The sequence below is a fragment of the Pristiophorus japonicus genome, chromosome 14 (genome assembly GCF_044704955.1).
Source record: "Pristiophorus japonicus isolate sPriJap1 chromosome 14, sPriJap1.hap1, whole genome shotgun sequence".
NCBI lineage: Eukaryota > Metazoa > Chordata > Chondrichthyes > Pristiophoridae > Pristiophorus > Pristiophorus japonicus.
The window spans coordinates 85,484,530-85,500,107 of record NC_091990.1 but is presented as its reverse complement, the minus strand read 5'-3'; the positions used below and the strand labels follow the sequence as shown (position 1 = coordinate 85,500,107).

The window sequence follows — 15,578 nt, the reverse complement described above, 5'->3', positions numbered from 1 at the left end:
GTACGTTAACCCGATTCACCTCCGTGCCTCCCTCTCTCCCTCTCTTCCTCTTCCCTCTGCAGGTGCGAGTGCTATGACTATCTGTTTGATATTGCTGTACAAATGAAACAGTGCGGCCTTGACCCATCTCAGCACCCAACGGAGGAAAAGGGCATCATCTAATACCCCAATCGGGAAATATCTCTGGCCCAAAGCAGGGTTATACTGAAAATGTAAAGCCATATACACCTGCTGCCAATATCTTTGATTGCTCACTGCTGCATGAACTTTCGAACCTGGCTGACCATGTGAGCAGGAGTGAACTACAGTATGGATGAATATTTACACTGGATGGCACATATCCATGTGCAGTTGTTTTATCTGAGTGTATGCTATAGTCTACAGACTCAACAAAATTAGTTGAGTGTTTTATATTTAATCAGAATAGCCTTTGCCAGGAGTGTACTCTGCCAGAAGTGACTATCAAGCTCTCATTTACACTTTGACTCCAAGTATTCAATCATCATACGGGTCACTTATTACAGAGCTTTTGAATCCGACAAGTCCATTCCGACAACTAACTTTAAATTAATTGTATCTTGCTGTCATCAGCTATACATGGATCTAACACTGAGCCGTGACTTATCTGAAAATTTAACTGTAGCTTCATACATATAAATGCTGAAGCAGTCTGAGCTGTTATGATGCACTGTAAGCCCCTTTTGTAACTCTGGATTTAATATTTTTAATCATTTGAAATAAATCGGCAGTAATTAAATGTCCTGGATTTTATAAAATGGCTGTAGTATTACTGAGTTGCCTGCGGGTGGCGCCAACACTCTGACATTTCTGACAGAAGTTCTCACACGAACACAAGTCGGCCATTCAGCTCCTCGAGCCATTCTCCTGGATGTTTCGGCCCTCAATATATTTGTATTGCACACACGGTCGTTAGAATACTACAGCACCTCAAAGTCAGTTTCTGTAACAACTGAGCCCAAATTCTGCAGCAAGGCAATGTTGATTCTGCAGCACAGTATCAAGTGGTGTACACATATTTATGTCTTCACAAAAGTGCAAAGAAAGAACTGTCATTTATGTAACGCCTTTCACAGCCTCAGGCTATCCCAAATCACCGTACACCTAATGAAGTACCCTTGACATGTAGTCACTGTGGCAATGTAGGAAACACGGCAACCAATTTGCACACAGTAAGGTCCCACCAACAGCAATGAAATAATGACCAGATAATCTGTTTTAGTGACGTTGGTTGAGGAATAAATATTGACTAGGACACTGGGGAAAACTTCCCTGCTTTTCTTTGAATTAGTGCCATGGGAACTTTTACATCCAACTGAAAGGGGACAGAAGGCCTCGGTTTAATGTCTCATCCTCTGTTTAATGTCTCATCCAAAAGTTGGCAACTTTTGTAAAAGCAGCAAAACTTTAGAGAAACGTCATTGAGCTAAAAATGTCCTATCCCAGGCGAGGAGAGGCGTCGAGGAACAGACACTTCAGCAGACACTGAAAGGGGACAGAAGGCCTCGGTTTAATGTCTCATCCTCTGTTTAATATCTCATCCAAAACGAGCAGCAGAATGAGAAACGGGGATAGGGAGCAGCCCACCAGCCCACAACACCCAACCTACTACCATGGCAACCAGACAGGCCGGAGCCAGCTTACCCAACCTCCAACCACAGACACTCAGCACCAAACCCTCCAACCACGGACACCGTCAGCACCAAACACTCCAACCGCAGACACCGTCAGCACCAAACACTCCAACCGCAGACACTTTCAGCACCAACAGCTGGATGAAAAGTACTTTTTTGCAATGTTGACTTTGATCAAAGATTACTGCTCCCTCGAGTTTTACCATCAAATTGTAGAAAAAAATCTATTTTCCTCATTTCAGTCTGCTGTAATGGCAGAGGATTTACACACTCTGCCCCACGACTGCAAAACCGTCCTATTAGCTCTGTCTCACCCACCGCATGTGTGCCCTTCCCCAGGCTCCGGTTTACTCGAGATCTGTAGTGGAGACAAAACAAATTAAAACGCACGCAGCAACAGTACTGGCCGAGCAGTAATGGGAGGAATACCAGCAGCAGCAGGGTGAGAAAGGTTGAATACTGTTAGCAACTGAGTAGGAGCAGGAAATACACCAACAGCCAACAGGCAGGAACAGGGAAATCGCCTCCTCCCCCCCCCCCCCAGGTAGAACAGGAGAATGATCAGAACGTGTCAGATAACCAGGACAAACACCAGAACCCAGCAGGTAGGATTGGGGAATTATCCGCGCCCGCCGGATAAGAACAGGAACAAAAGAGCCTGACGAGGTCAGGGGCTGAGGGCTTTTTTTTTTTATCCTGATCATTATATTATTGAACAGTGTTCGTAAATGAAAATCAGTATGTATGACATAAACAGAAATAACATCAATCAAATAACATATTCATGAGCTCTGAATACCATAACCACCATACCACCGGATTCTTCTCATGAAGCCTACTCTGAACCCCTGCCCTCTCCGACTACCATCCCTTCTCTATGCTTCCTCAAATACATTATCACCTCCCAGCTCTTACCACTCTGTTTAAATCCCTACAGTCCAGTCTCCATGCCACTCATCACTGAGCCCACCCTGATCAAAGTCGCAAACGACATCCTTTCAGAGGTCGATGATGGGACGATGGTATGTTATCACTCCTTCTCTTCCTCGACCTCTCTGTGGCATTCAACAGTCAACCATTCCATCCCCCTCCCACCATCTCTCTCACTTCTTTGCACTGTCATCCATCACCTGGTCCCACTTTTACTTGTCCCAAGAGAGTCAGCATATTTTATGCAATGTCTTGTCCTCCTGCCCCAGCTCAGTCACTTCGGGAGACCCCTTCTCTTCTCTATGCTACCCCTTGGTAGCAATATCCATAAGCATGGAGGTCAGTTTTCATTATCAAATTACAATGGAAAACAGCATTTAATCTAGATAAATATAGAGCCATGCACATTGGTAAAACCAACACAGAATACGCTTACCACATACAGGCAATGATACTGAAAGTGGTTGAGAAAGAAAGTGATCGAGGTGTTACTGTGCGCAGATCACTGAAGGCTCATGACTGACCAATGCAGAGAAGCTCTAGCTAAAGCTAACAGAGTATTGGGTTGTATTAATTGAACCATTCAGCACAAATCAAAGGGCACTATTCAGGTCATTGGTTAGACTGCATCAAGTTTTGCATCCCTCACATGACAGGTGATACAATTTATTTACTCTAGTGTAGTGTAGACTTGGAGGCGCCCTAATAGAGGTTTATAAAATAATGGCAGGGCTGGATTGCATGCCTATTGATAGATTATTCCAATTTTACAGGTTGGGGAGGACCTGGGGACATGTGTCTAAACTATGCAAAAGTAGGAATAGACTAGATGCTGTGGGTTCCTGTATTCCCAGAGCGTATTTGAGCCTCTGAAATGTATTATGGGCTTGTGTGATGGGTGCTGACTCTCTGCCTGCCTTCAAGACAGAGCTGGACTGGTTCTCGACTTGGGAGGAAATAGCATCATATAGAAGGTAAGTGGATCAACAGGTAATTAACACATTGTCGCTGTCATCTCCTGGACTGGTTTTGATTGCCTGAGGGGGTTGGAGAGGAATTTTACAGAATTAATTTTGCCTTATTGGCCATGGATTTTTTCTCTTTGTTTGCCTCTTCCAGAGAATAACATGGATGTGGGGGATAGAAATGTGTAGTTATGATGTTCCAGCCATCATGAGTGTTGGTTGGGCAGGTGTGAGCGACCAGCAGGTCTTTTCCTGCCTGTCATTATCGTATGTTCATATGACACAGCTCTATTTCGCTGTCACCATCTTCAATTCATTGTGTAACTGCTTGTCTGACATCAAGTCCTGGATTAGCCAGAATTTTCTCCAACTTAATATTGGCAAGATCAAAACCATCCTGTTTAATTTCTATCATAAATTCTGTACCCAAAGCCCGATTCTATCCCCCTCCCTGTTGTTCCCTCCGGTGTGTCAGCTCAGTTTGCCGTTTGACTCCAAGCTGAGCTTCAAAGCCCACATCCTGCCATCACCAAGACTGCTTATTTCCACCTCTGCCCACACTTCACCTTACCACCACAACCGCTGAAATCTTATCCAGGCCATCGTTGTCTCCAGGTTTGACTTCTCCAATTGACAGCCAGTCAAACTGCACTTTACATAAACTGCACTGCCCGTGTCCTGTTTCACACTCCTTTATCATTCCTGTCCTCAGCAGCCCCTACTGGCTTCCTGTCCCAGCAAATATCTGTCCCTGTTTACAAATCCCTCCACGGCTTCCCCTCCTCTCTGCGACCTTATGTGCCAGCTCATCCTCTCTGCTCTTCCGATTCTGGCCTCCGATACAACTCCATCCCTCAGCTCCACTGTCCTTAAACTGCTCCACTTTACTGCCTCTGTCCAATGTCAGAAACCTTCAGCATCTTTTGTCACCTCCCCTAACACAGCTTTCTGTACTTGTCCTTGATTAAGTGACTGACGTTAAGGACACAATAGAAGTACAAGTTGTAATCACATTAAGAAGTGGATGAAGATAGTTGGCTATGGCACTGCTGCATTTCTCTGTCAGATTGAAACCATAAAAAAAGCAAATTGTGATGGTATTGCTATGGAGAGCAATGCTATCTAAAGTGAGTTCCCATCCACTTAGCATGTTACTGAACAAAATAATGTTCCTGTTGTAATGAAGCTTTACCCCATTGAAAGTGATGACATGCACATTAATTCTGTGTAGACCACATAAAGAGCAACAACCTCGATACCAGCAGAAGCCACTGCCTGCCCTCATCAGCTGTGCCAGCTTGTTGTCTGCAGGATTGGAATCTCAGAATTGCACCGTTTGAAAGAGTTTATTCATGGGAGGCTGAAGTTCAATCGGCTCAACTGCCACTCGGTTAGGCAATGAATGCCACACCCAGTAAGCACTTAAAAGCAATAGGGCCAACTATACCTCATTATTTTAATAGAGCTTCACTGATATCCAGGAGCCCTTCCATTCCTCCTCCCTTGGATGTCCTTCAGAAAGCGTGTGGCTTTTTGGAGAGGTTAAAAAGAAAGACTTGCATTTATATAGTGCCATTCACGACCTCGGGATGTCCCAGAGCACTTTACAGCCAATGAAGAACTTTCTGAACTGTTGTAATGTAGAACACATGGCAGCCAATTTTACGCACAGCAAGGTGTCAATGACCAGATAATTTGTTTTGGAGATGTTGGTTGAGGGATAAATATTGGCCAGGACACAGGGGAGAACTCCCCTGCTGTTCTTTGAAATAGTGCCATGGGATCTTTTATGTCCACCCGAGAGAGCAAATAGGACTTTGATAAATCAAACGTCTCATCTGAAAGATGGCATCTCTGACAGTGCAGCACTCCCTCAGCACTGCACTGGAGTGTCAGCCTATATTGCGTGCTCAGTTCTTTGGAGTGGGACTTGAATCCACAACCTTCTGACTCGGGTGAGAGTGCTACCCACTGAGCCACGATTGACACCTAAAAACAGGACTGCGAAAATTATTCCCTCTCCTTCCCTCTAGTTTGATGCTCCCTATCCACTCACAGTCCAGAATTTATGCAAAACTTTGCTCTCAGGGCCTGTGCCAATGCAATTGATGGCTCTTCTCACTGGGTTTGCTGGAGGGGCAGTGCTTTCGCAGCAAAATGAAAGTGTGAGGCAGTGCAGTGGGGTGCCATGCAGGCTTGATCCTGATCACAGCAATGCTGCTGTGAGGAATACTGAGTAAAATCAGATGGTCTGGCCCCTGTACTGTACTTACACAAACCCAACAACTGCTTTCAAAGCAACATCGGTGCAGGACCTGGGAGCAGGTCACTTTCCCGAGGGCAATCGGGGGTGGGCAAAAAATGCTGGCCTTGCCAGTGGCGTCCATATCCCGGAACAATTAAGAAAGCCTGGCCTCCAGACTGCACATCAATGAGTGGGTTGGAAGTAACCAACCAAGGGGGAAAAAGAAACATTGGAAGCAACCATGCTTTCTCTTCAAAAAAACCCGTACACTTTGTGCAAGAAACCCAAGAAGGAGGCGTACGATGTACTGATGGCACTCGTTCTGACCCCTGCTCACAGTATGTTTTTTAACAACCACCTGTTCTGGAAGATTTACAGCAAGAAAGCAAACTGCCAAGTTATTTGTGGCTGTGTTGACGGATCGCTTGGTCACATTCCTTTTGAGGTTTGTTGAAGAAGCAAAGTAAGCCTTGCCAATATTGTTCTTTGCAACAGTAGGTCTTGTTCTGTAGTTGTAGAACGTGTTCAGAACTCTACCCCGCCAATAGTTTTTTTACCACCCTGTCTTTATGTTGCAACATCAGCTTAGGAAGGATGTCAAGGCCTTGGAGAGGGTGCAGAGGAGATTTGCCAGAATTGTACCAGGGATGAGGGACTTCAGATGTGTGGAGAAACTAAGGAATCTGGGATTGTTCTTCTTGGGGCAGAGAAGATTAAGGGGAGATTTGATAGAGGCATTCAAAATTATGAGGAGTTTTGATAAAGTAGATGGGAAGAAACTCCTTCCATTGGCAGAAGGGTCAGTAAGCAAAGGGCACAGATTTAAGGTCATTGGCAAATCGGGGAAAATGCGAAGAATTTATTTTTTCGCAGCGTGTTATTACAAGTTGGCATACACTGTTTGAAAGTAGGTTGGAAGCAGATTCAGTATCAACCTTCAAAGTGAAATTAGATATATACCTGAAAAAGGCTATGGGGAAAGAGCAGGTGAGTGGGACTAATTGGATAACTTCTTCAGAGAGCTGGCACCAGGCACGATGAGCTGAATGGCCTCCTGTGCTGTATGTCATGGGTTCACATCGGCAATTTCTTCCCAAATGATGAGGTGCTGATCCCTACCAGCTCGCCAAACAGGCAAGTAGTGGCAGCCAAGGAAAACCAGCAGGTCACAGAATCATAGACATTTACAGCACAGAAGGAGGCCATTCAGCCCATCATGTCCCTGCCAGCCAACAAAGAGTTATCCAGCCTAATCCCATTTTCCAGCTCTTGGTCCGTAGCCCTATAGGTTACGGCAATTCAAGTGCACATCCAAATACTTTTTAAATGCTATGAGGGTTTCTGCCTCTACCACCCTTTCAGGCAGTGAGTTCCAGACCCCCACCACCTTCTGGGCGGGCACAGCAGATGCTTATTTTGGGCATATGCTGAAGATTCCTCCCATTGAGTCTGATTATATTTAAATAAAATTGAAACAACACATGGTTTGACTCGGGTTGCGTAGCTTTTTGATCGCGTAATATTCCTCGAGCTGGCTGTGTTCCTGATGGTACGGTACCACTGAAGGTGGCACTTCCTGATGACAGAGTATTACCTGAGCTAGTATTACTGGAGCTGGGACCTTCCTCTGGCACGATGTTACAGGTCTGGCATCTTCCTGCCGGCCTAGTGTTACTGGCCTGGCTGGGGTTCTGATGGCCCGATGTTACTGGCCTGGCTGGGGTTCTGATGGCCCGGTGTTACTGGCCTGGCCGGGGTTCTGATGGCCCGGTGTTACTGGCCTGGCCGGGGTTCTGATGGCCCGGTGTTACTGGCCTGGCCGGGGTTCTGATGGCCCGGTGTTACTGGCCTGGCCGGGGTTCTGATAGCCCGGTGTTATTGGTCTGGCATCTTCCTGCCGGCCTAGTGTTACTGGCCTGGCCGGGGTTCTGATGGCCCGATGTTATTGGCCTGGCGGGGTTCTGATGGCCCGGTGTTACTGGCCTGGCCGGGGTTCTGATGGCCCGGTGTTACTGGCCTGGCCGGGATTCTGATAGTCCGGTGTTACTGGCCAGTCCGGTGTTACTGGCCAGTCTGGTGTTACTGGCCTGGCCGGGGTTCTGATAGCCCGGTGTTACTGGCCTGGCCGGGATTCTGATAGTCCGGTGTTACTGGCCTGGCGGGGTTCTGATGGCCCGGTGTTACTGGCCTGGTGGGGTTCTGATGGCCCGGTGTTACTGGCCTGGCCGGGATTCTGATAGTCCGGTGTTACTGGCCTGGCCGGTGTTACTGGCCTGGCCGGGGTTCTGATAGCCTGCTGTTACTGGCCTGGCCGGGATTCTGATAGTCCGGTGTTACTGGCCTAGCCGGGATTCTGATAGTCCGGTGTTACTAGCCTGGCCGGGGCTCTGATAGTCCGGTGTTATTGGTCTGGCATCTTCCTGCCAGCTCAGTGTTACTGGTCTAGCCGAGGTTCTGCCGGCTCGGTGTCACTGGCCTGACCGGTATTCTGATGGCCCGGTGTTACTGGCCTGGCCGGAGTTCTGATAGTCCGGTGTTATTGGTCTGGCGGGGTTCTGATAGTCTGGTGTTACTGGCCTGGCCGGGGTTCTGATGGCCCGGTGTTACTGGGCTGGCCGGGGTTCTGATGGCCCGGTGTTATTGGCCTGGCGGGGTTCTGATGGCCCGGTGTTACTGGCCTGGCCAGGATTCTGATAGTCCGGTGTTACTGGCCTGGCCGGGATTCTGATAGTCCGGTGTTACTGGCCTGGCCGGGATTCTGATAGCCCGGTGTTACTGGCCTGGCCGGGGTTCTGATAGCCTGGTGTTACTGGCCTGGCCGGGGCTCTGATAGTCCGGTGTTATTGGTCTGGCATCTTCCTGCCAGCTCAGTGTTACTGGTCTAGCCGAGGTTCTGCCGGCTCGGTGTCACTGGCCTGGCCGGGGTTCTGATGGCTCGGTGTTACAGGCCTGGCTGGGGTTCTGATGGCCCGGTGTTACTGGTCTGGCCGGGGTTCTGATGACCCAGTGTTCTGATGGCATGGTTACTAATTTTATCTCATGAATCACATTAAAGTGAGAGCATTTCGTATGTTGAAAGGAGATGGAAAGATGTCTGTTGTTCAGTTTTGGAGTTAATTATTTCGATAAGATCCTAACTGAAGTTGTAAAAAGCTAAGGAAATAGTTAGAAGATGAGCAAATAAAAGTGTAATGTGAGGACATAAAAACAGATAGTAAAAGCTTTTACTGATATATAAAACGGAAAAGAGTGACAAAAGTAAATGTTGGTCCCTTAGAAGATGAGAAGGGGGATTTAATAATGGGAAATGTGGAAATGGCTGAGACCTTAAACAATTATTTTGCTTCGTTCTTTATAGTGGAAGACACAAAAACCATGCCAAAAATTGCTGGTCTCGGGAAGACCTTGAGATAATCACTATCACTAAAGGGGTAGTGCTGGGCAGGCTAATGGGACTCGGACAAGTCCCATGGTCCTGATGAAATGCATCCCAGGGTATTAAAAGAGATGGCGGAAGTTATAGCAAATGCATTCATTATAATCTACCAAAATTCTCTGGACTCTGGGGAGGTACCAGCGGATTGGAAAGCAGCTAATGTAACTCCTCTTTAAAAAAAGGGGGCAGACAAAAGGCAGGTAACTATAGGCCGGTTAGTTTAACATCTGTAGTGGGGAAAATGCTTGAAGCTATCATTAAGGAAGAAATAGCGGGACATCTAGATAGGAATAGTCGCAATCAAGCAGACGCAACATGGATTCATGAAGGGGAAATCATGTTCAACTAATTTACTAGAATTCTTTGAGGATATAATGAGCATGGTGGATAAAGGTGTACCGTTGGATGTGGTGTATTTAGATTTCCAAAAGGCATTCGATAAGGTGCCACACAAAAGGTTACTGCAGAAGATAAAGGTACGCGGAGTCAGAGGAAATTTATTCGCATGGATAGAGAATTGGCTGGCTAACAGAAAGCAGAGAGTCGGGATAAATGGATTCTTTTTGGGTTGGAAATCGGTGGTGAGTGGTGTGCTGGGACCACAACTGTTTACAATATACATAGATGACCTGGAAGAGGGGACAGAGTGTAGTGTAACAAAATTTGCAGATGACACAAAGATTAGTGGGAAAGCGGGTTGTGTAGAGGACACATAGAGGCTAGAAAGAGATTTGGATAGGTTAAGCGAATGGGCTAAGGTTTGGCAGATGGAATACAATATCGGAAAGTGTGAGGTCATCCACCTTGGAAAAAAAAACTGTAAAAGGGAATATTATTTGAATGGGGAGAAATTACAAGATGCTGCGGTGCAGAGGGACCTGGGGGTCCTTGTGCATGAATCCCAAAAAGTTAGTTTGCAGGTGCAGCAGGTAATCAGGAAGACGAATGGAATGTTGGCCTTCATTGCGAGAGGGATGGAGTACAAAAGCAGGGAGGTCCTGCTGCAACTGTTTAAGTTATTGCTGAGGCCGCACCTGGAGTACTGCGTGCAGTTTTGGTCACCTTACTTAAGGAAGGATATACTAGCTTTGGAGGGGTTACAGAGACAATTCACTAGGCTGATTCTGGAGATGAGGGGGTTACCTTATGATGATAGATTGAGTAGATTGGGTCTTTACTCGTTGGAGTTCAGAAGGATGAGGGGTGATCTTATAGAAACATTTAAAATAATGAAAGGGATAGACAAGATTGAGGCAGAGAGGTTGTTTCCACTGGTCGGGGAGACTAGAACTAGGGAGCACAGCCTCAAAATACAGGGGAGCCAATTTAAAACCGAGTTGAGAAGGAATTTCTTCTCCCAGAGGGTTGTGAATCTGTGGAATTCTCTGCCCAAGGAAGCAGTTGAGGCTAGCTCATTGAATATATTCAAATCACAGATAGATAGATTTTTAACCAATAAGAGAATTAAGGGTTATGGGGAGCGGACAGGTAAGTGGAGCTGAGTCCACGGTCAGATCAGCCATGATCTTGTTGAATGGCGGAGCAGGCTCGAGGGGATAGATAGCCTACTCCTGTTCCTAATTCTTATGTTCTTATGTTCTTATGTACTTGGCTACTTCGAGTGCTGGATAATTGTCTTTAATTGCTGAATTGGGGAGTTTGTGTAGAGCAGAGGGAGTCACAAATGGTGCCTTTCTTGACAGGAACTCTTTTGTGTTGGAGGCATTACACGTAGATAGTTAAGGGGCCAGAGAACTAGAGCAGACTCATTTGAAGCAATTGATAAATATTTAGATTAGAATTGAGGAGGAAGTAAAGCAGTAAGGGCAGATGATCAAAAATAAACCTAAGGATAGAATATTGGGAGGTTTATTTTTGATCATCTGCCCTTACTGTTGGTGATCATTATAGTGGCAAGCAAAATAGTTTACAGTGTTAAAAACTGCACAGCAAACAAGACACTGGAGCTTGAGGGTCATGTGTGAAATGGCATGGCTTAACAGAGATATGTTTAAAACAAGAGGGCTAAGATTTCCGCACTGCAGGACTGAGAATGTTTCAAAATAGCAGCTAAATTAAGTGGGGCAGGTGGAGCAGTGAGTCAATTCTAAGGGGATTCAATTGTAAGGGGAAAAGATAGACGTTTCCGCGGCCGAAACCGAGACTCCAGGATGGTATGTTGCCTCCCTGGTGCAAAGGTCAAGGATGTCTTGGAGCGGGTGCAGGGCATTCTGAAAAGGGAGGGTGAACAGCCAGTTGTCCTGGTGCATATAGGTACCAACGATATAGGTAAAAAGTGGGATGAGGTCCTACAAAGTGAATTTAGGGAACTAGGAGCTAAATTAAAAAGTAGGACCTCAAAAGTAGTAATCTCAGGATTGCTACCAATGTCTCATGCTAGTCAGAGTAGGAATCGCAGGATAGCTCAGATGAATACGTGGCTTGAGGAGTGGTGCAGAAGGTAGGGATTCAAATTCCGAGGACATTGGAACTGGTTCAGGGGGAGGTGGGACCAGTACAAACCGGTCGGTCTGCACCTGGGCAGGACCGGAACCAGTGTCCGAGGGGGAGTGTTTGCTCGTGCTGTTGGGGAGGAGTTAAACTAATATGGCAGGGGGATGGGAACCTATGCAGGGAGACAGAGGGAAGTAGAATGGGGGCAGAAGTAAAAGATAGAAAGAAGAAAAGTAAAAGTGGAGGGCAGAGAAACCTAAGGCAAAAAGCAAAAAGGGCCACATTACAGCAAAATTCTAAAGACAAGCCTGAAGGCTCTGTGCCTCAATGCGAGGAGTATTCGGAATAAGGTGGACGAATTAACTGCGCAGATAGCAGTTAACAGGTATGATGTAATTGGCATCACGGAGACATGGCTCCAGGGTGACCAAGGCTGGGAACTCAACATCCAGGAAGGATAGACAGAAAGGAAAAGGAGGCAGGGTGGCATTGCTGGTTAAAGAGGAAATTAATGCAATAGTAAGGAGGGACATTAGCTTGGATGATGTGGAATCAGTATGGGTGGAGCTACGGAATACCAAGAGGCAGAAAACGCTAGTGGGAGTTGTGTACAGACCACCAAATAGTAGTAATGAGGTTGGAGACAGCATCAAACAAGAAATTAGGGATGCATGCAATAAAGGTACAGCAGTTATCATGGGTGACTTTAATCTACATATTGATTGGGCTAACCAAACTGGTAGCAATGCGATGGAGGAGGATTTCTTGGAGTGTATTAGGAATGGTTTTCTAGACCAACATTTCGAGGAACCAACTAGGGAGCTGGCCATCCGAAACTGGGTGATGTGTAATGAGAAAGAACTAATTAGCAATCTTGTTGTGCGAGGCCCCTTGGGGAAGAGTGACCATAACATGGTAGAATTCTTTATTAAGATGGAGAGTGACACAGTTAATTCAGAAACTAGGGTCCTGAACTTAAGGAAAGGTAACTTCGATGGTTTGAGGCGTGAATTGGCTAAAATAGACTGGGAAATGATACTTAAAGGGTTGACGGTGGATAGGCAATGGCAAACATTTGACGATCACATGGATGAACTTCAGCAATTGTACATCCCTGTCTGGAATAAAAATAAAACGGGGAAGGTGGCTTAACCGTGGCTAACAAGGGAAATTAAGGATAGTGTTAAATCCAAGGAGGAGGCATATAAATTGACCAGAAAAAGCAGCAAACCTGAGGACTGGGAGAAATTTAGAATTGAGCAGAGGAGGACAAAAGGTTTAATTAAGAGGGGAAAAATAGAGTATGAGAAGAAGCTTGCTGGGAGCATAAAAACTGACTGCCAAAGCCTCTATAGATATGTGAAGAGAAAAAGATTAGTGAAGACAAACGTAGGTCCCTTGCAGTCGGGTTCAGGTGAATTTATAATGGGGAACAAAGAAATGGCAGACAAATTGAACAAATACTTTGGTTCTGTTTTCACGAAGGAAGACACAAATAACATTCCTGAAATACTTGGGGACCGAGGGTCTAGTGAGAAGGAGGAACTGAAGGATATCCTTATTACGCGGGAAATTGTGTTCGGGAAATTGATAGGATTGAAGGCCAATATATCCCCGGGGCCTGATAGTCTGCATCCAAGAGGCCCTAGAAATAGTGGATGCATTGATGATCATTTTCCAACAGCCTATCGACTCTGGATCAGTTCCTATGGACTAGAGGGTAGCTAATGTAACACCACTTTTTAAAAAGAGAGCGAGAGAGAAAGCAGGTAATTATAGACCGGTTAGCCTGACATCAGTTGTGGATAAAATGTTGGAATCAATTATTCAGGATGAAATAGCAGCGCATTTGGAAAGCAGTGACAGGATCGGTCCAAGTCAGCATGGATTTATGAAGGGAAAATCATGCTTGACAAATCTTCTGGAATTTTTTGAGGATGTAACTAGTAGAGTGGACAAGGGAGAACCAGTGGATGTGGTGTATTTGGACTTTCAAAAGGCTTTTGACAAGGTCCCACACAAGAGATTGGTGTGCAAAATCAAAGCACATGGTATTGGAGGTAATATACTGACCTGGATAGAGAACTGGTTGGCAGACAGGAAGCAGAGAGTCGGGATAAACGGGTCCTTTTCAGAATGGCAGGCAGTGACTAGTGGAGTGCTGCAGAGCGCAGTGCTGGGACCCCAGCTCTTTACAATATACATCAATGATTTAGATGGAGGAATTGAGTGTAATATCTCCAAGTTTGCAGATGACACTAAACTGGGTGGCGGTGTGAGCTGTGAGGAGGACGCTAAGAGGCTGCAGGGTGACTTGGACAGGTTAGGTGAGTGGGCAAATGCATGGCAGATGCAGTACAATGTGGATAAATGTGAGCAAAAACACGAAGACAGAATATTATCTGAATGGTGGCAGATTAGGAAAAGGGGAGCTGTAACGAGACCTGGGTGTCATGGTTCATCAGTCATTGAAAGTTGGCATACAGGTACAACAGGCGGTGAAGAAGGCAAATGGTATGTTGAGCTTCATAGCTAGGGAATTTGAGTATAGGAGCAGGGAGGTCTTACTGCAGTTGTACAGGGCCTTGGTGAGGCCTCACCTGGAATATTGTGTCCAGTTTTGATCTCCTAATCTGAGGAAGGATGTTCTTGCTATTGAGGGAGTTCAGCAAAGGTTCACCAGACTGATTCCCAGGATGGCTGGACTGACATATGAGGAGAGACTGGATCAACTGGGCCTTTATACATTGGAGTTTAGAAGGATGAGAGGGGATCTCATAGAAACATATAAGATTCTGACTGGATGGGACAGGTTAGATGCGGGTAGAATGTTCCCGATGTTGGGCAAGTCCAGAACCGGGGGACGCAGTCTTAGGATAAGGGGTAGGCCATTTAGGACTGAGATAAGGAGAAACTTCTTCACTCAGAGAGTTGTTAACCTGTGGAATTCCCTGCCGCAGAGAGTTGCTGATGCCAGTTCATTGGATATATTCAAGAGGGCGTTAGATATGGCCCTTACAGCTAAAGGGATCAAGGGGTATGGAGAGAAAGCAGGAAAGGGATACTGAGGGAATGATCAGCCATGATCTTATTGAATGGTGGTGCAGGCGCGAAGGGCCAAATGGCCGACTCCTGCACCTATTTTCTATGTTTCTATGTTTCTATGTCACTGCACCAACCTTTCACCTCTGGGACCTGGATTTAAGTCCAACCCAGATTGATAGGTTGAGAGTTTCCTCTCTTTGATGAAGGGATGGGTCAGAAATTAAATGAGTTTAAGCAGCTCTGCACAAAGCTGTAATTAATCTGGCACTCTCAGCGAGATCATCACTGGGACAGCGAGTGTGGAACAATCACATTGGTGCTATGGGGAGATGCTCTGAGGTTGGAAAGAATTACTGTCGCAGGCTAAAGCAATCTTTACTCTGCATCTAACTTGTGCAGTCCCAGTCTGGGTTTGCTCTGTGCTGGCACTCAATGTAAGAAGAGGAAAGGCATTGCATTCCTCAACACTTTTGTGAGTACAAAAATTCAATTAAAAAAACATCAGATCAGCATAGAATCGAAGGGAGTGGAATTACCCCACATCCCGATTGGGGGCGCTAACCTTCCAGGACTGGGATTTTTAGTGCCCGACACAGAAGACCTGCCCCCGACATGGAATTGCCCTTACTCCCCGTGCTCCGCTTCCTTTAGGGGAGGGTCCCAGGGTGTTACTGGGGCACTGAGGGAAGCTATGTGCATAGCAATAATGTGCTCCAATTAAAGGAGAGGGCCGCTGCACACTTGGCTCGGCCTCTGATGGCCTCGACTGGGCCAGCAGCCCGGCACCCGAGACCTGCACGATGGCGGCCTGGACCACGCTAGGGCCGCCATTGCCGAGCCAACCTGACCCG

General features: G+C 46.3%; 1 protein-coding gene across 6 annotated transcripts in view; it reads left to right on the top strand.

The window, feature by feature from the left end:
- apip (APAF1 interacting protein) overlaps positions 1-776 on the top strand; it is a 74,268-nt gene extending 73,492 nt beyond the window's left edge. For all 6 annotated transcript variants that reach the window (XM_070899331.1, XM_070899336.1, XM_070899334.1 and 3 more), the window contains one exon: positions 63-776. In XM_070899331.1, coding sequence (XP_070755432.1) covers positions 63-162 — 100 coding nt within the window. In that variant the 3' untranslated portion in view covers positions 163-776. The remainder of the gene's footprint in view (positions 1-62) is intronic.
- Positions 777-15,578: the final 14,802 nt, after the last annotated feature.